General features: G+C 38.7%; 1 protein-coding gene and 1 pseudogene across 2 annotated transcripts; one reads left to right on the top strand and one right to left on the bottom strand.

The window, feature by feature from the left end:
• Positions 1 to 450: 450 nt before the first annotated feature.
• LOC139957823 (U2 spliceosomal RNA) lies at positions 451 to 523 on the bottom strand (annotated as a pseudogene).
• Positions 524 to 995: 472 nt separating this feature from the next.
• LOC139985202 (uncharacterized) lies at positions 996 to 16,308 on the top strand. 2 transcript variants are annotated; one of them, XM_071999466.1, is made up of 8 exons: positions 996 to 1,354; positions 2,030 to 2,411; positions 3,396 to 3,547; positions 7,101 to 7,191; positions 7,636 to 7,989; positions 8,493 to 8,667; positions 11,087 to 11,196; positions 12,993 to 16,308. In XM_071999466.1, exons 2-8 carry the CDS (start codon positions 2,040 to 2,042, stop codon positions 13,320 to 13,322), a joined length of 1,584 nt encoding a protein of 527 aa, XP_071855567.1. In that variant the 5' UTR covers positions 996 to 1,354; positions 2,030 to 2,039; the 3' UTR covers positions 13,323 to 16,308. The 2 variants fall into 2 exon arrangements, with proteins under 2 accessions (XP_071855567.1, XP_071855568.1); XM_071999467.1 differs by lacking the exon at positions 996 to 1,354 and having other exon boundaries at positions 1,949 to 2,411.
• The last annotated feature ends 233 nt before the right edge of the window (positions 16,309 to 16,541 follow it).

The raw sequence follows: 16,541 nt of genomic DNA, 5'->3' as shown, positions 1-16,541 counted from the left end.
CTAGGGTAAAGTCACCGCAATTTATTTCGCTCCGCACTCGTTTATGACTATAACTCCCGTAAAACTATCGAAAATACAAAAATAGAAAACTTACAGTACTAAATACAACATTTTTATAATTTGTTTTTTGGCATAAATAAAACTACACAAACTTCACTATTGCACAAACATGAACCATCAAATACACATGAAGAAAGCATTTAACTTATAATATATAAACACCAAAATACCTCTTTAGCCCTTTAATGTCTAGAACTTCCAGCAACCACTATCACCAACTGCTTACGTGGCATTACTTTATTGGCTTCGCATGGATCTCAGATCTTAATATATACTTTTTAAGAAAAAGTCACCCAGGAAAGAACCTGGGCACGAAAACCAAACTACCAAACGACTGATCCGCTCTCAGCCCCAGTCCCCTTGCATCGGGACTGTGACTGTGTGATCATCGTCAGGTGTGTATCACCATTCCCTAAGGGAACAGATACTACACATGATCTTAGCCAAAAGGCCGAGAAGCGATCTTAATATATATAAGATCTTAATATATATAAGTTATGTGTTCTGGCTAAACGCAACCAATGCCAGTGGTCCCTTTTCCGTGTGCGCCCAATATATATATCAAAGGACATTGAAAAGGACTTATTTACATAACATAAATCACGAGGGTTCAACAAGCCAATCACGCAAGGTACTCGTTTAAACATGAGCAAATAATTATGCAGCTGAATCTTAACAATTTGAGGTATGGTCAAACAAAGTTACCAAATGTTATATAACACACAACAATACGAAAAACGAAAAAACGCAAAATACATTTCACTACATATGTTATACAGTTTCGTCAAGACATCAGACTAGTCACTGTATTAAATGGCGTACAGGATGTGGTTTGCATGCTGAAATTGAGTTGAATGACACTCACATGTCTGCAGTAGAAATTTCAGACATCGATAGCTACAACATTTTTCTCCAAAAAGTTCCTGGTTCATCTCCACATGATGAAGTCTACATCACACATCGTATTATTGTCTCTGGTATTCCGTATCGGTCATCTATGTTCATTGCTATTGGTATTGATAAAGAGACCGGGGATCCTATATTTGGTGAACTTATGTACATCATTGTCATGGGAGGAAATGTTCTTTATTTCCATGGAAGAAAATGGCAGTCTCTGTATTTTTCACGATGTTATCATGCATATGCAGTCAAGCTGTTAACTCCTGAGACCCATTTCTTCGTCAAGTATGAAGAACTAATGGATGTACAACCTCTTCACAAGATCAACAAAGCTGAGCAAGACTTCATTGCTTTGAAATATGCAATTTAATGAGTATCTGAGATACATGTAAAAGTGAGTGTAAATGTTAAACTGTTTACTCAGGACTCAGAAATAAGAATGAAATTTAAATACAAATATTTTTAGGGCCACATAAAAAGCCTTTTTGTTATGTGATTTTGTGCTGTAGGGTCATTCCGTGTCAAATCAACCAATGGTGGGATGGGTCACCTCTTCGTTTTGGCTGAAATTCATTTCTAACATTCATCTACTGTATGTGTATATTGGTTACATGCAAAATATTAGGTTCCAACTCCAATTCGTTTCAAAATTAGTTGGGGTGGTAACTCCCTTCAAGTGTGCACGATTCGCGTTGTTGCATATTTTGCGTAATATTTTTGTAATCCCTTTCAGAGTGCCTTTATAATAAGATACAAAGCTGAAAATTCAAGTGTATCTCATACACCTCTTTCTCTACAGGCAGCTCAAAATGACAATTTATTCTGCAGATAGAATAATTTCCATGTTTAGACCCCCCTAATACTCTTGATTAATAATCAGATAAGACTTCATATAGCATTTCTGTATTATATTGAGATTCCCCCAAAATAGTTTTGGAAGCAGGAATTCCCCCCTTTGTTTTGTCAATCCTAGAGCTATAACTTAACACTGACCTGTATTGAGAAGTTAGAGATCTCATCTTGTATTCTCTTTGATTGTTTCTAACAATGCTTTCTTGTAATTCTGTAGGTACTGTACAATGGCTGAAAAGAGACTTGTAGTGACATTTGGAGAGAAGTCCAAATTAATTGTACTGGATACGAATGACATTGCCAACACCATAGAAAAGATTAGACTCAAATTTAACATTGATGGAAACTGCAAATTATTAGCCAAGTGTGAAGGCGTTTCAAAATTTGTTGACATCGATATTGATGACGAAGACGATGTTTACGTCCTTCAGCACTGTTCAGAGTTGTTGGTGTCGGTTGAACAGAAGGTTACAGAAAGCGAATCCTCAGTTTATGATGAAGAGAGTTTGGATGAATCCCTCACAGCTGATTCTGAGGCCTCCATCTCTAGTCCATCTGCACATTCAACTCCAAGGGCCAAACATTATAAGAAAGATCTGGTAAGTACTGAGTATGCATAATGAAAGAGTATGGCGTAACCGACATTCATAAATACCTTTATTGAAATACTGGCTGCTGATTGTGAGCGGCTACCCTCCTATTTATCCCCTAAATATTAACTCAAGTCTGACAATCTGTGCTAAAAGTTTAAGTACTGTAGAACTGTAACCTTGCAGTAGTACGGTTTCTCGGTAGGCTATTGGCAGCATTTTTAGAAGATGGCGTACAGTGTACACAAAGATCTGTTTGTGCTGCACATGAGTGAGTACAAACTACAAGCTACCATAGCGTAATAATGGATTATGCCGTATGGTATACATCTCCATAGGTTTTTAATGGTGTATGGCAGTTTGGGTAAAAATAATTCAGCATTAAGGAAAGTTAATGTTGCAACATTAATATACTGTAAAACACATGCATTTAGCGTCAGATGTGTGATTCCTGTCCCGAGGTGACACCGGTTTCCCCCAAAAAAATGGAAATATCCGCAAATCGGTTAAAAAAAAACCCTAAAATCTTTGGCCAGACTAAAATGGTTTTCGAAATAACAGAAACCGTGCAACCCTACATGATTGCATACCAGTTTCACAAAAGATTTTTTAAATTTCACACCGCTCAGCACTTCTTTTGGTTTTTAATTCCTTGCCTGAAAGGAATCACTGAACATTTTTTCTTTTCTGGCTCTATTATTTACTTGTAATAAATCTGTAGGCCTATTCAATAAAGAACATAAATCAGACAGTGGACTATTAGAACACAGTGGGGTTAAACGGTTAACATCCATTTGCAGTTTTGCACATTTACAAATTTGAGAAAAAATAATGACCTGTGTATATAATTGTTCATAATCATAGCTGAAAGAATCATGTAGACTGGAACCATGGTATGTAAAGTACCATAAACAATAACTTGCCAAAGCATGCACCATGCTGGTGTAAATTAGCTAAAGAAAATGTTTATCTGCAAAACTCATGTTTCGGCAGGTACTTGATATTGACCAGTTACTCAATGACAATCCCAAGGGAGAATCTATTCTGGAAGAGTATGCAGCAAACAATACTTTGACACCTCAATCAAGAAGGAACCTTGTCAACATTGTGACATCTGGATTGGTGAAGACATGTCGCACCCCATAGTGAGTATAGTTAGTATTCATGGCTAAGTTATTTTAACACATTATTTTGGATCCCAATTCCGCGATGCTCATGGAAAAGTTCAGTGGGTTTGCATACTGCGTATTACAGGGTTCGGTTTCTTCCGGAAGAAACCTATTTCTTCCGGGGACGTGGAAGAAACTGGAAGAAACCTGTTTCTTCCAGGTTTCTCCAGGTTTTTCCGGAAGAAACTGGAAGAAACCGGAAGAAACTGGAAGAAACTGTGAAAATTGGCATAAACGCAGCACAGCCCACATACATGATAAAGAGACAAATAGTTTACCATCAATGCATACCATTGAAACCATCAAAATATGATATTTTTGTTTTGATTATAATTTTGGGTTGTTTTTCTACACCAAAAGATGTTTGCTTATAAATCACAATATTGAAGGACTACTTATCATCTCGCGATCCCCCCATCAACCAGAATTGCATAACTGGCCATACTTTATGAATGATTAACCTGGATTGGCCCATGCACTGAGGATTTAATACAATGAACACCAAGAAAATAGCCGAACAATATCTGTTAGATTTAGGCAACAGTTTAATTTCTGCAACTCCCTAAATTACAACTTGTAGTTAACAGGAGGACTTGTCATCCCAACAGCAAAAAGAACAAACATCCACAATTAAAGGCATGGAAGACTCGCCCCAAACGGTGTGCGGCCATCTGAAAAAGTTAACTTTCCGTTGCTTGCAAGTGACGTTTTGTTCGTGTCGCTACAAAATGCAGACAGTACAGTAATGAAACGTGATACCTTTTTATTTTAGCTGGACCTGAGATGTCCATCGCTGCATTGTTTGTATACACTGTGCTGTGGGTATTGACCGCAGCTGTATGTACTGACTATACTAGTGTATAATTACTGATGGTAGCAAGCTGTGTGTGTATTTTCTGCGATCGATGGTGGTGTCTAACACTTCTGTTACACCTCATTCGAAACTAGGTCAGATTACCGGCATTAGACGTTTCTTTTTGGGCGAGTCTTCATACCCTTTAAACACAGCTGGACACGAGCCAGCCCTCATTTCACACTACAACTTCCAGTCGAATCTGTAACCCTCATGTCTTGAGTTCAATCTCCACAAAATATGGCCATAGTGGTCAATGTAATCGTAGTAATGAGTGTGCATTTTAGTAGGCCTACACTAGTTTCCAGGGAACACTTGCCCCTCCACTCAGAAACTAGTTTTTAACTAAGAACTGGGCTATAATCAGGACCATTCTGCAAAATATTGCTTGCCCATAGTTGTTCCCTGAATTGTCCGATGCTAGTAGCCTAGTACTATATTGTGTACAGTATATGCTGGAAGCAGGTCATGTGCTCATAGACTACCTAGATGACACTATAGTGCTTCTTGTCCATTTATTACATAGTTAGAAATCATTGCAGGTTGTTATGAAACTTTATCAACAGTTTTTCCCCAAAAAATGAGTTTCTTCCATTTTGTCCGGAAGAAACTGGAAAAAACCTATTTCTTCCGAGTGGAAAAAACCGCGGTTTATTCCGCGGTTTTTTCCACCCCCGGAAGAAACCTGCGAACCCTGCTGGGTAATGTTGGTTCATCATACTGTAGTTAGTTAGTAGATGGATGGTCCCTGTTTTTAGCTCATACCAACATGCTGATGTGAGCTATGTGATGGGGCTGCGTCTATTTATCTGTTCACAATTGTTAAAACTGCTCCCATACGCACAGTGTTGAACTGATGATTGTTGAATTGTGTATGAATAAGGTGATTCCTATGAATTTTTGGTCAAAGGTTAGTTAATTACAATTATTCCCCATTCTTTAAAACAAATCTGAGCTTACACCTCTGTCCAAATCTCCTTTAATTTGTCCCCCAGTCTCTGCAGTGTGTGTTTACATTTGTGGTTAGGCTCTGTTGGAGCTGTAGGTAGGGTTGAAGTAGCAGTCTCGAGTTGGTATGCTGTAAGTATAGAAGGCCTTTAGCCAATCAGCACTTACCGATTCCAAGGAGTTATTTCAGCTCCATAGTAGTAGTACAATATATGTATGTAGAGAGCAAGGAATATTTTTTTTATGGTGAACTTGTGAGTTCTAGGCAATGTCCATTGTTTGTTCAGGTACAGGGAGAGGGTTATAGGTCAGTGGTGTTGTAGGAGAGAGTGGGTACAAATTGCCCAGGAATTGAAGGCAAAGACCTTTGCAAAAAGAGGGAAGGTGGTTTTTGATTCCTTGCCTTTGCAAAAGGAATCTATGTAGTCACTCTCACTTCCGGAGTATGTATGTCTGTGTGTGTGTAAACAGCGACCGTCATGGATCCTGATTTACTCACAATTTCGGATCTTCATCAAATTTGGTACATACATTGTACATAATAAGAGGAAGAACCCTATTGAAATTGGCCTTGATCGAAGTTCACTTGACCTAAATATGGGTAAAAATCGTAAATCCTAAAATAGGCCCAACTCTCAGCGATGCCTAAAGTGATTAGGGTCATATTTGGTAGGTATGTTCCTCATAACATGTTGAACACATTCTGTACTTTTTGGTGGGATCAAAGGTCAAAATCATTTCACCATCTTGCCAAAGCCATTGGTGTTGATTAATATATATTCTCCCAACCATGACTAGGCATTCGCAAGTTACGTTCTCCCAAACAGGGTTGGGAGAATCATTACGCACTATGTGAGGCTCAATAGCCAATAACATAGGCCAACACTGATTGTTTGACATAAATCGGTACCGTATGCCGCGACAAATTCTACCCCTGTACTGCATATATACAAGTGCAAACACAGTTGTGTTGTACAAAGTCTTTGATGAATCTTCCGAACTAAAACATTTGAGCTGGTATTTACGTTAGAAAACTGTTTCCATTTGGCTCGTTTTCAGAATCCGTGGTCAATCCTCTCCAGTCTAGTGTTTGTCATAATTAGTACATGGTCTTTGTTGTTACTAGTGGATGTCAAATGTCATTTGGGGTCAATCACTGGAACCTCATAACCACCATAGGTAAACTTCAATTAAGCTCAAATTTTGTTAGTATGCTCCTCACAGTTCATTCCATTCAGCAATGAACCAAAATGCCGCCCATTGGGCTCTTGTTCATGAACATTGTTAGCTCATACCAGCATGCTGGTTGGGTATTGTCATGGTGTTGTGTCTATCACTCTATCTGTATATATATCCTCACAGTCACTTGTTCAAATTGCTCAATCCAGTCGCCAGGGACTGTTGCCTTTATTTATATTTTTCCTCCCCCTGATGCTAAATTCTTGCTTTGCCACTGGGTCCGAATCATCACTAAATTCCAAATTGTCTGACATTTCACTATAAGCAATTTCAATGTTAATCCAAAATCTTAATCTGAATGCCAATTAGTTTGATGTACAATAACAATGGGCACTATTAATTGTGTATGTCTTGCTTGCTTGGGGAACACATCAAACTGTGACCACAGTACTTGTATGACTTAACATGCAGTAGCCGTATGGCATCTCTGCCACTAATAACCAATGAATAAAAAGTGAGCAACATTGTTACGAATAATTGTCGTTACAGCTATCCACTTAAACATGAGAAGACCAGTTGTGCGTTAGCCATTGTGGAAAGATTTCCTTCACTGAAGAACAAGTACTCCAAAACCGGTTATGTAAGTATACAGTAGAATATCGAAGCGGGTCTAACATGGAGGAAATGATGCTTAGACTGATGTTACTCAAGCTAAGCCATACACATGCTTTCATGAATGATGAACATGCTGCACTGCTCAGTGTTTTGTTAATGTATGTCAGTTTTGGCAGTTGTATATTTAAGGGGTCAACCGATAATCGGATCCGACATCGGATCGGGCCTCTGTATTTCATTGTTATTTAATATTGATATGGATCGATGAGAGGCATGTGTCCATATGCCCTCCCATTGTGTCCGCCACTCCTGCATTAATGTTTAGAACTAGAGTTCAATTGATTCCCATGGGCCTACTTTGTGGTTGATGTGTAAGGATAGTTTGTATTGTATAAAATAGGTCCATCTATCAAAGCTCCATTTTCTCACACCTCCAGGGTTTAGCTCAATGTTTTTTTGCTCTTCTCAGGAACACTTTTTCTCTGACAAGGGTAGACAATCTGGATATATCCAAGATAGACTGAAGAACTTAAGACGATATATTCCAGAGTCTGCAAAGAAACGAACCAGTACTGCAAACACAAGCAACGAACTGCCCGCCAAGCAGATGGAACTGGGGGGCATCGTGGTCGAGCCACTTCCGGATGAAAATGCTACTAAATTGGCATCTTTTTGTAAGAGAGCGGCACCAGACCTGAAAAAAGATATAGTTAAAGCTATGGCTGACATTCATGGCAATTTTTCCAAGTGGATCCTCGAGGAAGCACCTACTGCATACGAGGTATTGCAAGAATATCCTCGTTTTAAGGATATTGATGAGTTGGTAAGTATTAAGATGTGTGGTCTACGCTGCACCATGCGGTACTCGTAGCTGTGCAGCTATACCGGACCTTCTCGCCCGATAATTTGGCAGTAATAACTAATGTCGGGCAGTGCCGGACGTGAAGAAAACACGCCCGGACGTGAAAAATGTCAACATTTACAGTAAATGTCGAATTCGGGTATTAAAAACGGATCCAGGTAGTGACGTGACGGTCGGGTACCCTGGTAGTCGGATACCCGCTGCAAGCACTACTTGTTATACGTTTAACCTCAATTTTCCACACTTGTGTGGGTTTGACGGGGGCCTTTTACAAGATATGTAAAGATGACCCATCGTTATTAGTACACAATGAATGAGTTGATCAGGAACATCAACAAGTAGGGTGACCACAGTCCATAACCACTGTAAGTGGCTTGCAAAAAGGTAAAATACGTCAACCGGTTTGTGCATTCTAGTTAGTGATTTCATTAACAAGCTCAGATGTATTCTTTTCATATCGAAAGGTGAACCAGCATTTCAGAATAAAGTTTAGTTCTGATATCTCCAAGCAGCTGTTACTGAAGTGGGAGAGTGTTATTGCTCCTGTAATAATGAAGCTGGCGGCGTCTACTACTACAGCAGATGTGCATCACCTGTACGGTGAATGCCATGTGGATGTTAGTGAGGAACTTAATTCAGGTATGTGCATTTCTGGTGAGATACAGTAATCTTACGACAAAGCAAGTCTGCTCATTGTCATACTTGTGTGGTAGATTACTCATATAATTAATAGATGGTCCCTATTGTTTTCTTTGCCAATCTCAGTATGATTCATCAGTGGGCGGGGTTAAGAAGCAATTTCTGTAAAGGTTCATATCTCGGTATCCGTATGCCAGATATTTTTCTCTTCAAACTTGTTTTAGGGCATTTGTACATGGGGGTACATGCGTAGGTATACCCATATTGAGTAGATGGTCCTTATTCTTTCTGGTGCCAATTTCAATAAATTTCATGAGTGAACTTATTCTTCCAAGGAAATTCATGTTTTATGTACTGTACACATTGTGTACATCTTGTTAGTTGAGATCAAAGGTTAACAGAGTTCAAACACTGAAATCTTGTAACTTGGTAGGGCAAACTTAAATTGTGCTCATAGGTCATATGTGTGTTCATAATAGTTGGTACATGGTCCCCATTGTTTTCGTTTGTAGTATGAAGTCAACAGAGGCCAAACAATGAAATTAGGTTTCCAATCTAAAACTGCTTACATGGGTTTAGTTATATGTATGTATGTATATGGGTAATTCTCTGAATGCCCAATAATGAGTTATGTTGGTCATTTTGAAAGACCATTATTTGAAGTATGAAGTATGGATACATTTTAACTGTCAAATTAGAGCACCTGGTGGCCGTAACTAGAATCAACAACAATATATTCTCTGCATTACCCTCGACTTTATTTTTGTGACCATTTCCAAATATGTGAGATGTCCAAAAGTGGTGGGACAAATAAACAGTATGTTTTCCAACTGCTAATCTGAGATATTTTTCTTGAGCTGGAAGTCACGGCAAGAGTTTTTGATTCCTTGCCGGAGGTAAAAGGAATCTATGCAGTCACGCTTGTGTGTCTGTGTGTGTGTCTGTTACGCTGCTTGTAAACACGATATCTCAAGAAGTTCAACTTTGATGAAGCTCATTCTTGGTAGGTAGATCCTCCATGGTGAGTTGTAGGTCCCTATTGTTTTGGTGTCAGGTCAAAGGTCAACATAGGTCAAAGAGTGAAAACCTTGTAAACACGATAACTTGAGAAGGTGAACTTATTGATATAAGCCACAACATTTAACGTTCCACCTAAAATTTTGGTCTCTGCGTGTCATTGTACACGAAGCCCTGACGAGCATATAACAGAGAATAGCTTTGGAGAGCAGCTTACTGTAAGCCAAGTCACATATTTTCAAGTCTCATGGAACTGGTACATGGGTACATAACTTCGGGAAACGATGTCCGATCGTTTAGTACGTTGCGCAGCTGGAGAGGCCGTATCGAAATTATATTTTGAAATTCCCTATACTGCCGGAAAAGTGCATATCTCCTTCCGTTTTGGTCCACATTTTTGTTTACTCTTCCTCTCATATTGTAGATATGTTAGAACAAATAAAGTGAGTGAGACAGACAGACAGCCTGACAGGACAATTCCTTCTTGTACCTCCCGGTTCATTTTTTTGCATGACATCTCTGAATTTGGAAAGAGCCCTCTGTGGGTCAAAATCGCCCCAAGTCCTCTTCCCACGGGGCTTTTTTTTAGGAAAAAATTGAAAAGAGCCCCCGTTAGGCAAAAATTAAATCCTACCCTGGCAGGTCGTCATGCCCCCGGTGCCCATGCATCCCAGTGGCCGAATTTCCGGGTACCAACTTTCAGTTCCGAGCCGCAAGCGGCCAGGGGAAGGGGTGGAACACTTACGACCCAGACGTGAGCTCAAGGGTTATGTTGGTAATTCAAAACAGGAAATCTGCTTCAAATTTTGAAAATAGGGTTTAAAGCAACCTTGTAATACTGCAAACAATGTTTAATCATGCTAGCTTATATTTCCATACCAGCTGCCTCACTCAAATATCTGAGAAGTGTGTTTGACCGATGTAACTGGGGACACAAAATACCCATTACACGCGACACCAACATTTTGCTTGATATCTCCCTTTATATGTTAGATGCAGAAAATGTAAAATAAACCAAAAGGAATTTATCATATTCAAATATATCAGTTGAAATTATGTATTATATTATATTTGTATAATATAGGCTAAAAAAACTAACTTTTTGCTGTATTTACAGGTTTGTGTAAGTGGTCAAAATTAAAACATGAAAGGTTCAACCCTTCCTCCCCCCTTGGGCATGACCCAAGTGACAACAAAAATTGAACACAAAAATTGATTTTGTTTGGTTATTAACAAAATTTGTAAATGTTCAGTGAAAATTTGACTGTTTTTCCACAAACATTGCACCAACATTGCACAAACACTGCTGGGCAAACAAGGGTATTTTTACAAGGTAAAACTTCTAGCAGTACCGTTGTAGTTACTATAATTGACACAATTTACATAATGTTTATTTCTGCAGAAGTTTTGGCCATGTACTCTTTTCTTCTGTTGGTGTTGTTTCTGCCGTCCACTCCACGGAATAGAGGATCCCAGAAGCAGACAATGAAGTTGTTGATTGACTTCCAACCTGTGAGTATTTCTTTATTCTTAGGCTAAGTATTTCTGCTACCTTACAGCATGTTCCAACCCTCGAATTCAACCGAAAAAGGAGATGGTTTGAGTGGTCGAATTCCATCCTGGCTGTTCTGCACACATATTTTGAAATAGAATTGGCACTGAATCCAAACGAAGGAAGTTTAGGTAGAAGACCAGCGTGCCACACATGATCAAAGGCTTTGGCAATGTCAAGAGTAATAACCATACTTTCACTAAACGAGACCATTGATCAGTAACGAAAGAGACCCATAAACCCATAAAAATTTCAAAACATGCTACTTGATTATGGTTCCTAGAACTTAGATAGAACGTAGGTGATGGCAATAGGCCTGTGATTAGAAGGGTTAGACTTGTCACCCTTCTTAGGCACAGGACAAACACGTGTATGCTTCCAAGCAGGGGTAACAGCCCAAAGCAAGCTTCCTGGGCAAATTGGCCCATAATCTCATTAGTATACAGGCCTAGTGCACTAAAACAACAGGGACCGTCCTCAAAATGCCTTTGGCACCTGTCTACGAGCCACCAGCTATGATAAACATACAATGTATGGGGTAAAAACAACAACAGGGTAGTTGGGGTGAACAATAACCCCCTTATGTTGTTATACATTTAACGTCAATTTTCCAGACTAATGTGGGTTCAACAGAGGCCTTTTCAAGAAATGTAAAGATTACTGGTGTAATTAACTAGTATTATGACTTGGATGCCTTTCCTAACAGTCTCTCAAAGAGGATCTAGTCTAGTCAACAAAAATGAACCCCACAGAACTGACTGACAACAGTGAGCAGTCTACTCAAGGGTTGCATATAGGGTATCCAACTCTCGGAGTAGACCAAATTATCTCACCAGGCCTGCCAAGAATGCAAGAAATAAGATAGCAAACCAGTGACTAGTATATACTCAAGGGTTGAACACGGCATATCCAAAGTAGACTAATTGCCTCACTAGGCTTGCTATGAGCAATAAGATATGGAATAGCTAGAATTTTATTGATGAGAATACCAGCATTTATTTTATTTAGTTTGTTTGATAGTCATACTGTATGTGTCTCTTCAGTTACTTCACCACTGAGTACCATATCTTAGAGAGAGAGAAAATAATAGCGAAATTTGAAATTTTCACCATGCTTGCTAAAGTTGTTCTAGCATACAGCATTTAAATGAACGAGAGTTTATTCCAACAGCTATGGCATATGGTACCAATTAGTGTGTAAGTTTACACTCCTTAAAGTGGAATTACTCTCCCTACTAAAAGCAGTTATTGACACATTAATGTTGATTTCATATGCCAAGCAGATAATATTCATTTTCTTTGGTGTTTTAAATGTTTAAAAAAAATTCACTGCATGCTACTTACACTGTAAAATACAGAGTGTGCATTATAGTATGGTACATACTGTATAGTGTATAGATAGGATCTGGCTGAATGTGAGCATATGATGAAATTGATCAGTGATGTGATAAATAACAACAATTGTGGAGTATATATTTTATGTACAAGTATATACCCCACCTTACTATACCTTTGTTAGTGATTGTGTTTTTCCTTTTGTACACAATCACTAAGTCACACGCCAAGAACTGCAAAGGTTTATTGCTTGCAAGAATCCCCCAAATGGTTAAATGTCAACCTTAGAAGGTAATATAAGTATTTCATTTGATTTATTTCATTTTGCTATGCATACATTCCTGTTTTCAAGATATTTACTGACATTTTAACTTGGTCGAAATCATAGTGACAAATATGTAACTGATTTTATCTACATTCAGATCGGTGTAGTTCTTGAAGAGTATTTGTTACAAAAGAAGAATCAGACGCAACCGTACCTGCTCTGCATTGGGACGAAGAAGGCCCCTTCCCAGTTCTTCATTATCGTTGACTCTCATGCAATTCCTTGTCAAGAAAACATTGTTTCGGCCATCGACAAACTTTTCAAGTTGCATTACGTGTTCAATATCCACTATGCCCAACAATTACGTATGTTTTATATGTTTATGGATTCTGTGGTATATGGCATTGTCCCCATGAATACGGATACACTTCCCAATAAAATCATTGAACTTAATGCAGCCATAGAGGCAACTTCCACTGAGGCCTAGGTTTGAAACTCAGCGGAGTAAACCAAGATTTTGAAAAAGTGTAAATCAAATTGAGCAAATGCTTAATATTCGATCGGCCAAATACATTACAGGTCAGCGATCTCCCATACAACTTCCACCTCAAAGGAAGTCAATAAGCTAGTTCGTAGATACAATTTGCGCGTGCTCATTGATATACTGCCAGAGTTCATTTTTGCCGTCGACGACACGCTGCTCCATACCTATAAAACAGCGTAAACAAATTTATTGCAATATTGCTTCAGAATTCCACTATTTTTGTGAATTTTGGAAACATTTCAGACATATGAATTCCTTTAATGGACCCGGAATAATTTTAATGTACGTCATAGGTTGATAACCTAACGATTTATTGGAATTTGAATGCAAATTCAGTTAACCCTAGACATTGTTTTTTGTTAACTATAAACACTATTGGAACTAGTTCCGCTATTTTTTAAATGTTTCAGCTTTTACATTATATACTTGAAGTATGTTATGTTACCTTTCTTTCGTGTTTGTTGATTAACGATTCAAAGTTGGGTACCTTTATTGTGCAGTACTCGAACTATTCATCAAAATAATTTTTTGTGAACTTCCATGCAAAAGACCCGGGAGTGATTATTATTGAATTTGATATGTTAGCATTTGATGAATAAATAGTTGGAAATAAGTATATGTAAAATGTACATGTATTACTTTCTTAGATATCCAGAAGTTTTAATCACTTAGTTGTAGTTGTTGTTATACATTTAACGTCAAGTGAAGAAGGAATACCGTATTCACAGTATTTAGTGCCCTTGCTTTTTTGTGTTAATAAGCGCCCAAAATTTTAATTTTGATTAATGCCCCTTCCTTAATATTTCCACGTCACTTTTATTACCATTCAATGTATATGAATGTACAATAATTTAGTTAATTACGGGTTCAGGAAGCCAACTGAAGCTCATCGAAGAACCCGAAGCCAAATGTGATAATGGATGAACACCGGCGATACAATAGCTTGCCTTCTCTTTTCAAACAGTGTTCAGAGCATAACGAGCATGTAATTATTATCTCATCCTGCTCCCAGGAGCGGCATTTAACGTCCCCATCCAGCGGACATGCGTAAAACACTCGGCCTTTAGACACTTTCCTAAATACTGAGAGAGAGGGACAGCAACCTGTCCATCACCACTGCAAGGCAGCGGTGCCGAACCTAACCAATGAGCCCATTTTTGCCGAATAACCCCCACCCCCCACACTACAACGAAAGCAACAACTTCAGCACAATCCTTGGACTAAACCAGCATTGCAGGAACAGCTTTTTGACTAGCAAGCAAGGCTCAAGCAGGATTCGAGCCTTTAGAATATGGTATGTCAAACTGAGTTATTGTACACCACACAGCCTTATTTTGACACCCAGAAGTGCTAACAAATAAGAGCTGGTGTTAAATATACATCCAGAAGAGCACTATTGGGTGTTGAGAGTCCATTAAGTATCATCTTGACACAGATGACAAATGAACACTATATGGTGGTAATTTTACTTCCTGAAGTGTCATGTTGACACCCAGAAGTTTTAACAAATGAACACTTTATTGTGTGAATTTTACTCCTTGAAGTGTCATGTTGACACCCAGAAGTTTTAACAAATGAACACTTTATTGTGTGAATTTTACTCCTTGAAGTGTCATGTTGACACCCAGGAGTTCTAACATATGAAGACTTTATGGTGTTAATTTTACTCCCTGTAAGTGTACCTTCAACACCAGGAAGTGTTATTTTGACACTAAAAAAAAAACAGTTTGACATGTTTGGGTGTTGTTAAGGCAACACTCGCAAAGTGTTATATTATGTTACACTTCTGAAGTGTTAATTTAACCCGGTGTTGTCCCTAATCCAAACAGGGTGGGGTGTTAAATTCAACACTTAACAATTCAAATTTAACACTTAATTTTTTTGAGTGTATAGGCTTGTACTTGCAGCGTACAATGTGAAATAAACCAATATATGTCATGTAAAGTAGAATTAAGAAAGGCACATCTAACTTTGTGTAAATCTTGTGGGTAACCTAAAAACCCCTTGGTTAACATTATCAGATACAGTTAGATATTGTAACAAGAAAAATGAAAATCAGTGAACAAGAAACTGAAACAAAATAAATAAATGTCAAATAAAATTGGATCACAGTCCTAACTCATACCCTCATCCTATCATAGCTTACCCAAACCCACACATCTCATGGTCGACTATTCTCATAAGCCTAATATATTAACTGCAAGCTACAATCCATGTAGTTTTACGGCTCTTGCTCACACAGATATACATAGCGTCATGCAGGGTGCATTCCTGTCACACCAAGGCCCTAGCTATTATACAGCTCAGTAACGTTTTGCCCAGCTTATCGGAAACATTAATTAGGCTAGCCTGACATATTCATACACCAGCAAGACGTTGCTTGCACGTCGACACACCAACACAAATTAAGTACATGCCAAAGAACTTGTTTTAGTGGACTAACTGAATGCACACTGGCTAGCCTAAAAGAAGCTCGATCCCAAGGAGCCCCTGTGCCTCCTGTCTTAGAATGAATTTAATCCCAGTCGGCATTTTTTCATAAGAAGATGTAGTCTATTAGGACCCTAATGCAGCCTGGGTTCACACTAGGATTGTAAATGACTGGGGAAATTTCCTCCCCTCAATTTTATGGAGGGTGAGAGAGTTTTATGCAGGTAGCTACAACGTACATTGATTTAGGGATCAGTAGTAGAAGGCCTAGGCTAGGCTATGGTGATATCCTAGACCTACGTGAGTGTCGTCCAATCCTTCACACTAACGTGAATCCTGAATTTTGTCTAATGTTTCACTTAGTTTTTTGCACTTAGTTTACCACCCTCTAGGACGGCAATCAAAAGATGATATATTTAACCCCTTTTCATAAAATCATGGATCCACCGTTGCCCGCAGATCAAGTACATCTAAGTTACAGCATCTATATTAAAAAGGTATGAGGGGCACTGACCCCCCCCCCCACCCCCGCATGATTTAACGCAGGGCTTCGCCTCGTCATTCAGACCCCTTGCTGCCCCTTTCTTTCTAAAAATCCTGGATTTGTGCCTGCTGCCTACATTCATACTGTAAGGTATTGCATTTATGCCAGCCAGTAACGTTTAGGCCTATGTTAGGCTAGCCTAGCCTTACATAGCACAACTGCTGCACACACTAATATATATGGATAAT

Source organism: Apostichopus japonicus, chromosome 17 (genome assembly GCF_037975245.1).
Source record: "Apostichopus japonicus isolate 1M-3 chromosome 17, ASM3797524v1, whole genome shotgun sequence".
Lineage (NCBI taxonomy): Eukaryota > Metazoa > Echinodermata > Holothuroidea > Aspidochirotida > Stichopodidae > Apostichopus > Apostichopus japonicus.
Note: the sequence above shows the minus strand (reverse complement) of the source record. Positions and strands in the feature narration are given on the sequence as shown.